The sequence below is a fragment of the Mus caroli genome, unplaced genomic scaffold, assembly GCF_978045245.1.
Source record: "Mus caroli unplaced genomic scaffold, Mus_caroli_1 scaffold_10, whole genome shotgun sequence".
Lineage (NCBI taxonomy): Eukaryota > Metazoa > Chordata > Mammalia > Rodentia > Muridae > Mus > Mus caroli.
In genome coordinates this window covers 118,193,010-118,209,240 of record NW_028227265.1, presented here as the reverse complement: position 1 = coordinate 118,209,240, position 16,231 = coordinate 118,193,010, and the positions used below count along the sequence as shown (strand labels likewise).

The 16,231-nt window shown below is 49.6% G+C and overlaps 1 protein-coding gene across 1 annotated transcript in view; it reads right to left on the bottom strand.

Annotated features, from left to right (window-relative positions):
• Positions 1 to 16,231, bottom strand: part of Col4a1 (collagen type IV alpha 1 chain) — a 115,094-nt gene that overhangs the window by 20,580 nt on the left and 78,283 nt on the right. Inside the window, exons 22-36 of the mRNA XM_021169414.3 lie at positions 15,779 to 15,874; positions 13,867 to 13,950; positions 13,319 to 13,389; positions 8,784 to 8,975; positions 8,133 to 8,301; positions 5,246 to 5,338; positions 4,698 to 4,802; positions 3,820 to 3,917; positions 2,925 to 3,075; positions 2,618 to 2,731; positions 1,858 to 2,025; positions 1,636 to 1,725; positions 725 to 877; positions 515 to 613; positions 327 to 416 (exon numbers count right to left, since the gene is read on the bottom strand). Coding sequence (XP_021025073.1) covers positions 327 to 416; positions 515 to 613; positions 725 to 877; positions 1,636 to 1,725; positions 1,858 to 2,025; positions 2,618 to 2,731; positions 2,925 to 3,075; positions 3,820 to 3,917; positions 4,698 to 4,802; positions 5,246 to 5,338; positions 8,133 to 8,301; positions 8,784 to 8,975; positions 13,319 to 13,389; positions 13,867 to 13,950; positions 15,779 to 15,874 — 1,773 coding nt within the window. The remainder of the gene's footprint in view (positions 1 to 326; positions 417 to 514; positions 614 to 724; positions 878 to 1,635; positions 1,726 to 1,857; positions 2,026 to 2,617; positions 2,732 to 2,924; positions 3,076 to 3,819; positions 3,918 to 4,697; positions 4,803 to 5,245; positions 5,339 to 8,132; positions 8,302 to 8,783; positions 8,976 to 13,318; positions 13,390 to 13,866; positions 13,951 to 15,778; positions 15,875 to 16,231) is intronic.

Genomic DNA, 16,231 nt, shown 5'->3' with positions numbered 1-16,231 from the left:
TGAGAGGAGATAGGAAGACAGGCTTCCAGTTCTGACTATGACTTCCCAGCCTGTGCTGAGAAACGCCTCCCCAGCTAACCCACTTCTCCATGGGAAGCTCAGACTTCACTTTCCCGTGTGAATTACTTATTCATTTTTAGCAATGACTACAGACACTATAACCATTGTCAGCCAATGCCAATCAGTGTCAGTTGAAAGCCATCCACCCTAGATGAGAGACACGGCTGTCAGGCCCTGGATCTTCCAAGTGCTACCCTGCACACATCCCACCAGCCCCGTGCACACACAGTGTATGTTAGAGACTTTTGAGTCCACAGTCAGGTTACCTGGCAAGCCCATTCCTCCAACTGATCCTTTGGGTCCAGGGAGTCCAGGGGATCCTGGTGTCCCACTAAGGCCTGGGTCACCTTTAGGCCCTAGAATAACGGAGAAAAATCCCACAGGTCAACATCTGCGGAGAGCACTGAGAAGCAGGTTTCTTGACAACGACTGTGGCTATACTGTCCACACTTACCTGGCTGTCCGGGATGCCCTGCCTGCCCATCCTTCCCAGGTACTCCTGGCGTTCCAGGGTCTCCTCGGGAACCTTTATCACCAGTGGGTCCGATTTGTCCTGTAGGCCACAAGAAATATAGTGAGCTCCCACATCTGCTTCAGAAGCAATTGCTGTAGAAAGCAGGATGATATGATGCCCCAGTGAGGCCCGCCTGTCTCTTCCACTCACCTTTCTCTCCCTGGTCTCCTTTCTGTCCCTTCATGCTCCCCATGTCCACATGCTCCATGGATCCTGGCATGCCAGGAAGCCCAACGTCACCTTTATCACCTTTGAAGCCAGGGTCGCCCCTGGGTCCTGAGGAGCCCGGAAGGCCATGGTCCCCTGTGGAGGAAGGGAAAACAAGCCCCCAGTGAGATCCAGACCTAGCTGTGTCTGGAGGGGACTCTTGCCAGCCAGTACCTACAAAGTCAGGAAGGAACTAGAACATGTCAAGAGCTGACCATGGCGGTGAGAGTCTGAGCCACAGGGGAGAGGCATTGTGAACCTTCCTTCTAAAGTTCATTATCTGCTAGCAATCGCAACACATGACTCTTGGATGGACTCCTCTTTCCTCCTTCCCAGATGTCTTCCTCAACCTCTGTTCTCCATCACTCTCAAGTGTCCCCCAAATATAAACAAATGACAGAATGGAAAGTTTCTGCGTCCCGACATCAACTTCCCTTTTTTGTGCCTTATGTTTACAGTCAGCATTTTTTAAGAACAGGATTTTGGATCAATTTCAGAAAACAAGAAATAAAAATCTGGGCTTGCCCATGAACTGGGTTCTACTAATGTGGTTCTCTTGATGCAGGACTTGTACCCCCATGTAAATGGAGAGCCCACATTTCTTGCAGAGAGAGACTAAGTCATTCCCATCTTCTCCACACCAGCTAGGCAGCCATTAGCACTGTGTGCCCGTGATCTATGCACGGAGCTAATTCCTCTGAAGGAGAGAGAGCTATCTTCTAGTCCTTTCCTCTCATCTACATCTTAAAACTAAATGTGATCTGTAACAGTGCAAGAACTTGCCAGGATTCTCAAGAAATACAGACACCACACAGTATGACACAACGTGGTTTGCCAGCCCTCAGCCCTCCTACCTTTTTCTCCAGGTAAGCCTGGGGTGCCTGCTGGTCCTGGCGAGCCTGGTTGTCCCGGGGTTCCCATGACGCCCATTTCACCTTTAGAACCTATGGTCAAAAGAAATGTTGAGAACACATCTCCACATGGACCTCCAGTGGTAGGTAAATGGCCAGGATTCAGGAAAGAAGGAAGCCATGCTCCCTCTTGAGTGATCCAGGCCAAGTTCAGGTGTCACTTACCTGGGAACCCTGGAACTCCAGGTGTCCCCTGCTGTCCAGGAAGGCCAGGGAGGCCTGACTGTCCTGTGAGGCCAGGAAGTCCTTGAGAGCCTTTATCGCCTTTGGGGCCAGGCATATCCAGTCCTGGGAATCCAGGGAACCCTTTCTCTCCTTTAATTCCAGGTGGACCTGAGATTGGACAAAGGGAGTAGCTTATAGAATGTTCTAGAATGGGCATTGTGTTGTAGAGTGCTGTCTGAGGACGGCTTGTAAGCATGCCAGCACTGGGAGCTTGGACGGTGCTGAGTTCAGGGTCATCACTGCAGTGCATAAGTCATCTCATAAGAGAAAATCCTTCTTTCTGCCATTGAGGATGACCAGTAACTTTGTACACCCACTGGCCCCAGCTAATGTTGGCTAGCTTTCACTGACTATGTTACCTTTCCCCCAACACTATCATAACCCTGGGACTATTGGCATAAGGACAAAGCCAACTAGACAAAGAATCGATTAGCTTAATTATCAACAACGTAGCAAGGCTCCTAACAAAGATAACGGGAAGACATTATGCTACTGAGTCTATAACAGATTTCTTTGGCACGTTAAATGGGCTCAGAGGGAGAAAATCACGGGAGCCTGTAATGTTTGGATTAAGCAAACTACCAAACCAAACTAGAATACCCTCCCCCCTCCCCCCTCCCTCCCTTTATTTTGACAACTATACCAACCTCCCCGCTCACCCCACACTTCACAGGCTCTGAGAAAGGGACAGCCATATCACCTGATGACCCTGGTGGTCCTTGCCCTCCGGGAGGGCCCATAGCTCCGGGTGGCCCTATTCCTGGGACCCCTGGTGGACCTGCGGGGCCTTGAACTCCAGGAGGTCCTGGGTCACCTGTCAGGAAGGACAGGAGTAAGTCAGAGGTTAGAATGTATCCCTTCCCGTAAGCAATCCATCTCTACAACAACCTCAGCCACAAGACCCTCCCAGAGTCTCCCCACCTGCCTAATCAACGTGGACTAATCACACAGCCGACGCTCCAGGCACATAAAGCAAACAGGCACCCTGACACAGTCTGAAGCATTACCTCTGATCCCCTGCAGTCCTGGGGGGCCAGTCAACCCCTGTTCTCCTGGAACGCCTGGTCCCCCGATGCTGCCCTTCTCGCCAGGTGTGCCGGGAATGCCTGGAAGGCCTGGTTGCCCTTTGAGCCCTGGAAGCCCAATGCCAGGTTCTCCCTGGAAATCCCCAAGACACCAGGAACAAATTAATCATTAGTGTTGGCTCTGGGTTACCGAGGCATGTCACGTGTCACCCATGCTCTCTCCCAAGAGAGTGAGGACAGGACCAGACTAGTTCCACCATGGGCAATGGTTAACAAGAGCCCTGAGCCCTTTCTCCCACTTCACATTCATGCTGCCAGTGTCTTCCCTCTGTCTCCTCTAACTAGGAGAGGCATGACCAGTAGTCACCCCAAAACTTCCATCCGGTCTAGGAAGATGCAGAAGGTATATACTCGGGGGCAAGCAAACTGCTGTATTACATAGCACAGGTTGGGCCAGCAACATGCCTACCCAGGGCACATGAAGCAAAGAGGGGGATGTGTTCACAGTTGTCACAATTGGAGGGAGCTCTGTTGGTGCCAAGAGTAGAAGCTAAAGACCCACCAGGGTGGCCCTCACAGACACGGCAACCTTGACTGGGACATCCTACGTGTCACCCTCCTGATTGACTTAATTCTTCTCTGACAGTGGCTCTCAAAACAGCCCTCACCTGTCACTCACAATTAGAAACACATTGCACACTGGGACCCAGCACACAGACAAGAAACATTCACAAATCTGAAACAATTGCTTTCCCTTCTGCCTCTTGTATACTGTGCCATTAAAAAAGAAAACCACCCCACAAGATTAACAATCCACATAGTATATGCTCAATTAACAAGGATGAGGACCAGGCAGCCTGGGAGAGTCAGCACCCACCTTTTGACCTTGAGGTCCTGGGTTGCCAGGTAAGCCGTTAAATCCAGGGCGACCTGGACTTCCAGGCCGTCCTATCTCTCCAGGCAAGCCATCAACACCTGTGTGCAAGAGTCAGAAAACAGTTACAGATGCAAGGCCTCTCCCCAACACTATTCACTTGTGTCTGAAACTGTCAGGGTCTAAAACTACCTCAGAGACAAAAATTCTTGGCATACCTGTAAAGGGGCTTCTGGGCTGGGTTCAGGGGGTGAAATGACCTCATGGATATGGGGCCATCCCATGGGTTCTCTCTCTCTTTCTTCCTTTCTCTTTCTTTCTTTCTTTCCTTCCTCCCTCCCTCCCTCCCTCCCTTTCTCTCTCTCTCTATCTCTCTCTCTCCCCCCCCCCCTCTCTCTCTCCCCCTCCCTCTCCCTTCCCTGACTGTAATGTGAGCAGCCACCTCACACTGCAATGGCAGGGTCTTCCCCACTGTGATGAACCTTCAAGCTGTGAGCCAAACCCTTCCTGCCTTTGTCAGGGATTTTGTCACAGCACCGAACAAAGCAACTAGCACATCATGTAGACAGAAACAGTGTGTGGCGATGCCAGGCAGGCTACGTATTCCTCATCAGCTACCTGTGTCTGGAGCAGACCTAACCCTCTATTCAGGAGGACACCACACTCATTAGCGAACGGCCTGGGGTGGTAGGGGCATTATCATCTGAGGGACCTGAACACATGGAGGGACTGAGGGTGTCCTTCCTGCCAGAGTCTTCTCTTTCTCACAGATTCATAGGAAGCAAATACCAAGACCCTCACCACAGACCAGTCACCGAATGATAGAATACCCTTCCCCAGTTGGTCTTCTGGTCAGAATCACAGGCCCTCACTAGGCTCACCTTTGGGGCCAGGAAGCCCAGGAAATCCAATTCCCGGCTGGCCCACAGCACCTTTCTCTCCTGGGATGCCTGGACGTCCTGGGGTTCCTGGGAAGCCTCGGTCACCTGTGATGAGAAAGGTGAACAGTCAATGTGAGGAATGCCTAAGGAAGCCTGTGGTAGCCCTATGATACTACTGTGGTAGCCCTGTGGTAGCCTTGTGGTAGTCTTGTGGTAGCCCTTTGGTACGATAGCCCTGTGGTAGCTCTGTGGTAGCCCTGTGGTAGCCTTCTTGTGGTAGAACGGTGGTACCCCTGTGGTAGCCCTGTGGTACTCCTGTGGTAGCTCTGTGGTAGCACTATGGTACCCCTGTGGTAGCCCTGTGGTACCCCTGTTGTAGCTCTGTGGTAGCACTATGGTACCCCTGTGGTAGCCTTGTGGTAGCCCTGTGGTAGCCCTATGGTACCCCTGTGGTAGCCCTGTGGTAGCCCTATGGTACCCCTGTAGTAGCCTTGTGGTAGCCCTGTGGTAGCACTATGGTACCCAGGCAAGCGAGACATCAACAGTACCTTGTGGCCCTGGGAACCCAGGGGATCCTGGAAGTCCTGCAGCTCCTGGGGGGCCAGGGAGTGGGACAACCTTTCCTGCCTCACCCTTTGGGCCTGAGGGAAGAAAACAATAGAATCATATATGCAGATTGTCACATCTCCGCCTCTCTGAAGACAGTAAGGGTGATGTTATGTACCAGCAACCTCTCAGTACACCGCAAAGGAGCCACCACTCCCCGGCTGAGCTCCTGCATCCTCTCAGGACACAGAAATTTGGCCACTGTTCCCCATCCTCTGAGGCACCCTGAAGCCCTGCGCGGAAAAGTCCTTGGGTTTCCCATCTCTCCCCCACATGTCTAGAATCTCAGCCAGAGATATTCAAGATTTGTGGCCCCACGTGACTAAAATGTTTACTCGACTCTGGATTCCTTAAGCGTTTCACATTCAAGCCCTGAAGAGTTAGAAAATTTCCCATAACAAAAAGTAAGGTAGCCCTGGGTCATTTCTTGGTTATCACGTCCCCTCCAAATAAAACCTAAATAAATAAATAAAAACCAAAAGACAAAACAAAACAACCCAAAACACTATTTTCATCCACCAGACAGACTCTCTCGGGTGCCTTCTGCTTCTCCAGGATTCATGCCTGCTAGCTAGAACACAGAGGTAAGTGGGTGGCTTGTCACAGTCCCTAGTGCCCTGGGGTAACACAAAGCGCTCTGCTTCTAGGCCCCATCTCTTCCCAGTTAAGCCCCAGAGAGCCACTGGAGGTCAGCAGATTGCCATTCAAAATGAATCAGGACTCTTCCAAGTGTGCTCAGGGACTTCTTAGCCCACCATGGGAATCCCAGATAAGGGGACCCTCCAGGAATGACTGGCCTGCCTCTCGCCACAGACTGTGAGAACCATCTGACCCTAGCATGCATCTGCTCTCCATGAAACCCTGGGATCCAGTCTTTAATGTCACCACATAAATCCCGCTCAGCAGATCAAAGGTCAACTTTCCGATGCAGAAGCTCAGAGGGTCTGGAGGGAACTCTCCAGAATGTGAACAGCTGGTCGACAGAACCAGCAGCACCTCCTCGACACCCCTCTTTCTTGTGGTGCCTGGAACTCCCAGGAGGCGCTCCCCTGCGGATCCCTCTCAATTCTGATTCACTCCTTCCATGGCTTCTGCAGGTCCCAGAGGCCACAAGAACTCTCAGCTCCGTGGGGCACCCTCTCCCTGGCTCCCAGAGGCCACGGGAGCTCTCAGCTCCGTGGGGCACCCTCTCCCTGGCTCCCAGAGGCCACGGGAGCTCTCAGCTCCGTGGGGCACCCTCTCCCTGGCCGGCTGCAGCCTTCCTAAAGCACCTCAGCATGCCCCTGCTTGTGGGGAAGAGGTAAAAGAGACACTTCAGTCCTCCATTAACAAAGTATAGCTAGCACCAGAGTCCTGCTGACTGTGCTGAAGATGAGAGAGGCCAAAAGAGACGCTCAGAGCAGCACACTACCACTCTGCCATTGAACAGGACTTACACTGCATTCCAGGAGAAAACAACGCCCCTAACGAGGACAGAAGTTGATAAAGTCTTTGCTATAGCCATGGCTAAGGAAACCATCATCAGAGCTGTGAGTGCACAGGCACTGTGTAACTGTGCCTGCCGAGTTTTTGCTGGAAATTCTATTCATGGGTCCCTTAACACTGCTATTATTATTATTATTATTATTATTATTATTTTATTAGTTATTTTCTTTATTTACATTTCAAATGTTATCCCCTTTCCTAGTTTTCCCTCCCAAAATCCCCTATCCTCTCCCCCCTCCCCCTGCTCCCCAACCCACCCACTCCTTCTTCCTAGCCCTGGCATTCTCCTATACTGGGACATAGAACTTTCACAGGACCAACGGCCTCTCCTCCCGTTGATGACTGGCTCGGCCATCCCCTGTTACATATGCAGCTAGAACCATGAGACTCTCCATTTTTTTTTTTTTTTTTTTGATTGGTGCTTTAGTCCCAGGGAGCTCTGGGGTTACTGGTTAGTTCATATTGTTGTTCTTCCTATGGGGTTGCACACCCCCTCAGCCCCTTGGGTCCTTTCTCTAGCTCCTTCCGAGAGGACCCTGTGCTCTGTCTAATGGATGACTGTGAGCATCCACTTCCTTAACACTGTCTTCAACCACCTTAAATCCTTCATTAACTTCACAACTGTTTAAATCCTTCTCGGTACACAGGATTACTTCCTCCTCTGTGGCAAGCCACTTCCGCCCTCTACCCCTCACCATTCAAGAATGTCTCAGGAGCCCTCAGACTTGCTGAGGTCAGTGTGGGATTACATTATGGAGTACCCACTCATGCAAGGCAGAGTGGGGTGTACCTCCCCCCAATCCAGCCACGCTCGGTCACCCGGGCACGGATGACGAAGGAAGCAACTGTTACCCTCGCACAGATTTCTAATAAACCTTGCTAGAGAACACAGAAGGGCAGGGGCTGAGTCTCTCACAATGTTTATTGTGAGTCTCTGCTGGGGGCTTGGCACATAAACTACCAAAAGACAGTCAGGAAGGGACCTCAGCCAATAGGAACTAAGCAGCAAGCTGGATGTTGCAACTTACGGTGCCCGAGCATTGGCAGAGAGTGAAGATTAGACTGCTTAGGAAATGCAGACACCAAAAGGATCAGAAAATGGATAAAAATTAAAAAACCAGCCTCACATTTCACCTACTTCTACCTGAGGGGCTGACTTAGCTGATCTGTGGTCTCTGTGCGTGAGCTGACCCATCTGACGCAGGGGAAAATGAGGTACAGGACTCTGAAGGACTGGTCCAGTCACATCCCTCTTCCGGGGAGAAGTGAAACACGGTGTACCCTGGACCTCTGAGCCCTTGTTTCTGTGACCTTGAAGTTGCCCGTCAGGCCCTGAAGTCTCACCTGGAAGACCTGGGGACCCAGGGCCTCCAGGAAAGCCTGCTTGTCCTTTTTCACCAACAGGACCAATGGGACCAACTCCTGGGGGTCCAGGAGGGCCGATGTCTCCACGACTACCAGGGAAGCCAACTCCTCCGGGGGGACCTCGCTCTCCTTTCAATCCTATTGAACCCTGAGGAGACAAGAGACAGAAAAGACTGTCAGATGACAATCCAACATCGTCCACAGAAAACTAGTGACAAAAGCCTAGCCAGGTGACACTGTTTACTACATCAGGAGCCACCAGGGTCACAAGAGTTAACAAGTGACACCAGCATCCTTCTCCCAAGCAGTTGTCACAGCTAGAGGTCTAGGATCCCAGACTTCAAATGATGGGTGCACCGTTAGCTTTAGAATTGTTCCCATGAGGATAAGGGATAGGAAAATTCATCTATTCAGTCCCAAGACATCAAACAGCCCCAGCCATCTGTAGCCTATTATACAAATCTACACCACTAACCCCTACATCCATTGATGTATGGTGGCTCAGGAGCCATGAAGCAAACTTATGCCATCTGTAAGGTTCCATGGTTGTGACTCAAAGCATTCATTTCTCTACTCTTTGTAGACTCCCCATTTGTAAAACACATGTTCCAACTCTGGAAATGGACCTACCGGAGAGCCTTTGGGTCCAGGGAGTCCTGGGTGGCCATCTCTTCCGGGAGTTCCTGCTCTTCCTGGCATGCCAGGCTGTCCTGGAAAACCTGGGTCTCCTTTGTCACCTTTGAGTCGCATGTCAAAAAATATCTCTCCAGGCTCTCCCTTAGCTCCAGGCTGGCCTATAAGCCCTGGTGAACCTTGTGGACCCTAGAAAACAAAGCATCTTGTGACACCAAGAACTACTGAGGGATGATGCATCAGCAGTCCGCCTCCAGCTGAGGATCCACCCTATCAGGAACCACCACACTGTAAGATGTCCTGTAGATGCTAACCAGAAACTCCATGGCCATCAGCAGCTGTCTTAAATTCCTGTACTTTGTTAGGCATTCCACAGGGATCAGAAGGGACAGGGGAATAACACTGAACCCAGCTTCCAGAAATCCTTGAGTTACTTTCCTTCCCCTAACGACTGACAAACCTTTCAGAGAATGTCTCCGCAAGCGTTGGCACACTACGAATGTGCGACTCCTGGATGCTGTATGTGAATGCTGAGGCAGCTGAGACACCCAAGATCTGGGGCCACCATTATTCACCCAGCCTGGGTGTTCCTCAATGAAGCTGCTCTGGGTTTCCTTTTTGCATTTGCATTCACACCCCATGGTCGGAGAGACAAAGGGGCTTCCAGGGTGCTGGTGATTGGGAAAACCCAGGTAAAGGAGCCCAGAGCCAGCTCTTTAATTGGGTTTGGGGGAAGTTATTTGGACTTTCCCAAGGCTCTATTAAGAGACACACAAAAGATTTTTAGTTCCAGGAAGTTGACTCTACAAAGAATGCCCACACCTGCCACTCCTTCTCCTCCAGCTGCCTTGAGAGTGGATATACACGGAGAAAATGACAACATAAGAAACAGTTCCAATTGCTTGGTCTCCTGGGATGAGAAAGGCACACCCAGCTGGGCTCACCGAGGACCTGGCAGAATCCAGACTCTCCATAACACATTTATTTTAATCTCTTTCCATAAGCTGTGTCAAGTTCTGCGAGTGGAAGTGAATCACAAACCACTGTGTGTGCCTACAGCATAAACCTCTCCAAGGGTGAGATGAGAAGACTACTTTAAAGCAAAATGTGTATATACAAAAATTATACTTTTAAAAAATGGAGACCGGGCTGGAGAGATGGCTCAGCAGTTAAGAGCACTGACTGTTCTTCCAAAGGTCCTGAGTTCAAATCCCAGCAACCACACAGTGGCTCAGAACAGATCTTAAATGAGATCAGATGCCCTCTTCTGGTGTGTCTGAAATCAGCTATCATGTACTTACATATAATAAATAAATAAATCTTTTAAAAAAATGGAGATGGCCTGTCACACACCCATGTGTGACAGGACCCTTGTGTACCATTTATCACAACTCTATAAGGAAGACCTGGGATTGTCAGTCTAAAAGAAAAGTGAGCCAGGTATATGAGATTACCCAGCCAGAAAGTGTAAGCAGCTGGGTACAAAAGTAAGCGCTCCTGTCCACAAAGCCCATGCACTCTCCCATACTCCCTAAGCATCACCGAGGGTTCCATACTGAAGCCCCTGGCCCACACAGGGATGGGACTTGCAGAGGTTCTGGGGTCCTGCTCAAAGTCCATCAAGTCTGGGACTAATATGGAAGGGATAACTGAATTTCTTGTCCCCAGTGCTCCTCAAAGCCAAAGTGCACCGGCTGGGGACAGAGAAGATGTCACCCAGTCAACTGTGCCCTGTAGAACCTTGGGGTCCACACATGAAGCTTTAGTGGAGGCTCGCCCAAGAAGGCAAGTTCTCAGCAGCTACTCTGTGCCCATGCTATAATATTTAAATATTTAGACTGGAAATTGGAAAGTTCCATTCTTCAGAAAGGGCTCAAACACCACCATCGGCCCTGGGTACCAAGCTGAATAGTGATGCAGGCATAGAACACCTCAGTTGTGGCAGAGCATCCCACTCAGCAGTGACAGGTGGTCTGGGCTAGCCCTGAGCTAACCCAGTCCAGGATCTGGACATGGGATTGTTTGCACAAGTCGGAAGAACGAAAAACAATTATTTCTGCCAGCCACCTGCTGGAAATGTTAGCAAAAGGTTGTAGAAACTTTGTTGTTTTGTCAAATGGTGAGGCTTTCTTAGCCTGTTTTCTGGAGTTAATATGCATAGATATGTACTTATAAATCATGGAAGAAACTAGACAGTCCGACAAAGCCGTTCCTTGGACACTCAGGTCTTTTTCTACCATGTTGTATGGCCGTCATTCCAGAAATGAGTCAATTTCATTGGGATGATGTGTCTGTGGTCCTGTCCTTCCTGTATCTGAAAGGCTTTAGAAGAACCAAGACTTTTCATCTGCTTCCTGGATGTCTGGGACAAGGAGATGCTAAGGATTTAGGAAGATAATCTTGCTTTCTCTAATTTTTTAAATTTAATATGTATGGATGCTTTGCCTATACACATGGCTGCACCATATAAGTGCCTGATATCCATGGATATCAGAAAAAGCCATCGAATCCCCTGGAGCTGATCTTACAAATGGTTGTTGGCAGCTAACAGATGCTGGGAATTGAACCCAGGCGCCCTGGAAGAACAGCCAGTGCCTTTACCCACTAAGCCTTCGCTCCAGCCCCTTGAATTCTTTAAAAGTGTCATTGATGATGCTAAAATGTCTCAGCAACCTTTGGCACACAACATCCTGATCTGAGATGTTTTTGGAAAGATGTCCCACCCAAAGTCTCTTTTGATCCAAGTCCCCTGTGGGATCCATATCTGCCTTTAAAGCCTAGCACTGGCTGTTTAACCAGTGGGGACGGAGCATCTGTACTATCTACCTCTGATAACATCCACTTAGCCCCTGTGCCAAGTCAGACACAGGTTCTGGCTAATTGTTCCCAGTGCCTGTAGGATCTGTTGTCCATTCCTAAAGTCAGACACTTGGCTTTCAAGGGCAAAGGGCACAAAACACCATCTAAAGAGGAAAAGCCACAGGCGAGCATCTTCACCTCCTCCTACATCCCACTGGCCCATGCCTTCCAGCCTCCAGCCACATCAACACAGGAGGACCACATCTGAAGCTGTGATCAACTTCAAATAGAGGGAAATGACTGACTTCCCGGGAAGCGGTTTACATGCCCCTCTACTCAGAGCCTGTACCCATCTTGGGAAAGTTGGCTTCCGGAAGCAGGAGGAAAGCCTATGTGTTGTGGACTGCTTTCCTCTTTATCCTGATGAGTCCCCAACTGTCCCTCCCCTCCCCCACTTCTTTGCTTTTCTTTTTGCTTTTTTGTTTGTCTGTCTGTTTCGTTTTGTTTTTTTTTTTTTCTCCTGATCTCTTGGGTCAGGAGCTGAATGTCTGGCCTGGGTTCTAACCAGAGCAGAGGCAAGCTGGACTCCAGGAAAGCCAGGTAGATAAAGGATAAAGGCAGTGGGCAGAGGTGGAAAGACCCTTTTCTGCCTCCTTCAAAGTCCTTTTCCCTTTGATTCCCACCACGGAATGCTATTTGAACTTCTCACTCAGAGCTGTTTTAAACAATTGTGTCTTCTAACTCAGCCCTCTAGGCACCGGCACCAGTCTGCCACAGAGCTGGAATCTGACTTCAAAAGCAGGGAGCCACTGTGGCCTTCTGGCTGCCTCCCCTCCTACTTTGAGTCAGTTCTGCCCTGGCCCCCTGGAGAGAAGAGATGCTTCTGGCAATATCCAAAAGCAATGAAGAATTTTAAAGAGGTTCCTCAGAAAAGGGTAAGGTCAAATATCTAACTTTTGGTTTCTAACAAAGAAGAAGAGAGAGCTAAAAAGAATTAGAGAAAGCAAGCAATTCTTACAGAACCTGGGAGGGGAGGAGCGGGGAGGGGAGGGGAGGGGAGGGGAGGGGAGGGGAGGGGAGGGGAGGGGAGGGGAGGGGAGGGGAGGGGAGGGGAGGGGAGGGGAGGGGAGGGGAGGGGAGGGGAGAGGATTGGTGGGGAGGGTCGAGGAAAGCTTGCAATCACCAAGTGTGTGCAATTAAGTACTAAACGTGGATCCCTTCTCTCAGAATGACTTCTCTCAGAACAAAGCTTAGCAGCTGGAATTCCATGCAGCTGAAAGCTTTCATATCGGTCCCTATAGATTTATGTGGATTCATCTATAGACTAGAAAAGCCATCTACAGAAATAGATGCTGGTGACATGGAGTCAGTCTCCCTCCCTCCCTCCACAGGAGCTCTCATCCCTGGTAAGAGTTAAGATCACACAGGGAACACCACAGGCAGTGGTCACGGAGAAAGATGGCCACTGTGGTACCATCTGAACTGGAGACCCCGTGGGCAGGACTCTGCGCTGCCCAGAGGACCTGAACACCAAAAGCAAGCAGGGAGGTGAGATGGCTTTGGAGACGTGGACTGTGGGTCCAAGGCTCACTTGTTCTCTGGGTGTCCCATGTGAGCATAAAAAGGGGCTCACCCCCAGTCCCTGGGCCAGCTCCTGTGACAGGCTGGAACACAAACGAGAACCCATTACTGTGATGACTTCAGACAAGAGTATGATCTAATGGTTCACTTACCGGCAATCCTTCAAGACCATCTCTGCCGGGCAGGCCTCGGTCACCTTTAGCCCCAGGTTGTCCAGGGAAACCTTAGAAGGAGATAGGAGTAAAGGAACTGTAAGACAGCTTCCCTTGGCCCCAAGACTCAACTGTATCAGAATCTTGTTGTGAAGTGGACTCTCATCTGAGGAACATCCAGGGCAGGAGATAAACAAACCTCAAATGGACAAAATAGGCTCAGAGGGGCAATCATGTCTTGTACATAAGTCACTGGCACAGAAAGCCACAGTGTCCCCCAACCTACAACACCAATGGTCTGGAAGACAAACCTGATGACCTTCTTTGAGCTGACTGACTATGAAGCTGGGAGAACCACTAGGCCACTCTCCCGTGATCAGAAAAGCACATGGTGCCACTGTGGTGGGTGGGCTTGACCACAGCTGTCCATGTGGACACCCTCTGGTAACTGACTTTCATCCTCACTTTCATGCCACAGAATTTGAGGAAGCTGGCATCTGACCCCAAGGCCATCCCTGACATGTTTCATCCCACACCCTACTGCTTACCAATCTCTCCCGGAGGCCCCTGTGGCCCTGGAGGGCCACGAAGACCTTCTGTGTCACAGGCAAGGCAGCTCTCTCCTTTCTGACCTGAAAGAAGAAACATGGGTGCTTAATGTATGCCTAATATATGTTTAGTGTGTGCTATGCCAACAGAAGGCTCTGTGGTGCTCAGAGAGGGGTCACAAGAGAAAGTCCTGCAGATGTCACTGCCAGACTCTTCCCTTCTCCATCATCACTCCTGCCCACAGCACTGCCCACTAGTGGGATGATCTCACACCCATCCCACAGACCCTAGGTTCAGTCCCCAGCATTGCACCATACACAGCACTACACCACACACACACACATGTACACACACATGCACATCACATACACACCGCATACCACACCACACATACATATATACATACACATTGTACTGACTGGTTTTGTGTGTCAACTTGACACAAGCTGGAGTTATCACAGAGAAAGGAGCCTCCCTTGAGGAAATGCCTCCATGAGATCCAGCTGTAAGGCATTTTCTCAATTAGTGATCAAGGGGGAGGGCCCATTGTGGGTGGTGCCATCCCTGGGCTGGTAGTCTTGGGTTCTATAAGAAAGCAAGCTGAGCAAGCCAGGGGAAGCAAACCAGTAAATAACATCCCTCCATGGTCTCTGCCTCAGCTCCTGCTTCCTGACTTGCTTGAGTTCCAGTTCTGACTTCCTCTGGTGATGAATAGCAACATGGAAGTGTAAGCTGAATAAACCCTTTCCTCCCCAACTTGCTTCTTGGTCATGATGTTTGTGCAGGAATAGACACCCTGACTAAGACACACATATACATACACATATGCCCACAACACGTGTACACACACACACACACACATACACTCACACACATGTATACACACATGCACATACATATATGCACATACATGCACATACATATGCACACACAGACACAGACAGACAGACACACAGGCTCACATTACATCTCCTAGGATACAGAGGATTGATTGATTGATGGATGGATGAATTTAGGGATGAATGGATTGATGGATGGACAGACGAACAAGATTTCAGCCTAAAGAACTCTAGATAATGGGTACATTGTAAAATAAATAGATAACTCATCTCGGTAAGGAATGACTGTGTGGGGAGGGAGGTTACATAGCTGCCCTGAGATGCCCTCTGAAACTGTTTTCCATGTAAGATTTAGACTTGTAAAGGGCCAAACTCTTTATAGGCCAAGCCAGAAATGGTCAATCATGGGGCTGGTTTTATGAGGGCCCCAGTTTGTTCTGCCCCAAGGTTAACGAGCACATAAATATCAGAACGGCATTGTTCAGTCCATGGTAAGCCAGTGCTCGCACTGAACACGAGGTGAGAGTTCCCCATCTCTGAGTCCAATTACTAAAGAGATAAAGCAGGGTCCTCCATTAATATCACAGCAAACACTTGAAAGGTTAGGGATAAAATTGAGAGCCCAGAGTAAAGCTGGCTATTCCATCAACCGAAGAGTTGTGTGCCCTGACTGTGCTCACACTGAAAGCTTGTATAGATCCCGTGTATAGATCCCTGGTTTGGCTTAAAAGGAGGACATGTATCCTTTGAGAAGGAAACTCTCAAGCTTTGAACCAAAAACTTCAATACAAGACTAGATTCTTTCATCTCGGGAATGTGTGAAGGACAGTTGTCTGACAATCATGGCTGAGTCCCTTCCACTCACCATCACAGCCATAGCACCAGACAACCACAGCTGAGCTACCGAATGCATCTTCTCGGGAGTGATTGTGAAGGACTCCCAGATAGAGCAATGATGAACATACCTGTGCCCAGCCTAGTGTGATAGTCTGACAACACCTAAGCCACTCAGTGATCAGTAACTGATCAGTACAAACCCAGCTACCACTTTGAAAAGGTTAAAGTCTCTTACCTTTCTGTCCAACTTCACCTGTCAAACCTGGCTGTCCTGGAGTCCCAGGAGGGCCCTGGTCCCCGGGTGGTCCAGGTTGACACTCCACAATGCCATCTGAAAGTAATTTTTAAAACCCATGAGACATAACCAGGCATTCTTACTCTCTCCTAATCTAACCCTTGATTACAAAACTAAAATATATTAGGCTGATTTGAACCTTTTAGAGATTCAATTCTCCTTAGCTTCCAAATGAGCCTGTGAATTTTTAACTTGCAAAACAAAAGCAGCATAGAGAACAGGCGGTTCTGGGAATGTCTCTGGGATGGCCAGGCTTCATCTTCACTCTCCACATTTCAAAAGTCAAAAGAAAAGGAAGTTCCATAAAGCCACATATGATCTGTTCTCTGCCCAGGAATTCACACTAATCCCTTCCCAAGGGAGCCAGCTGCCTATCTAGACTCAATCACCCCC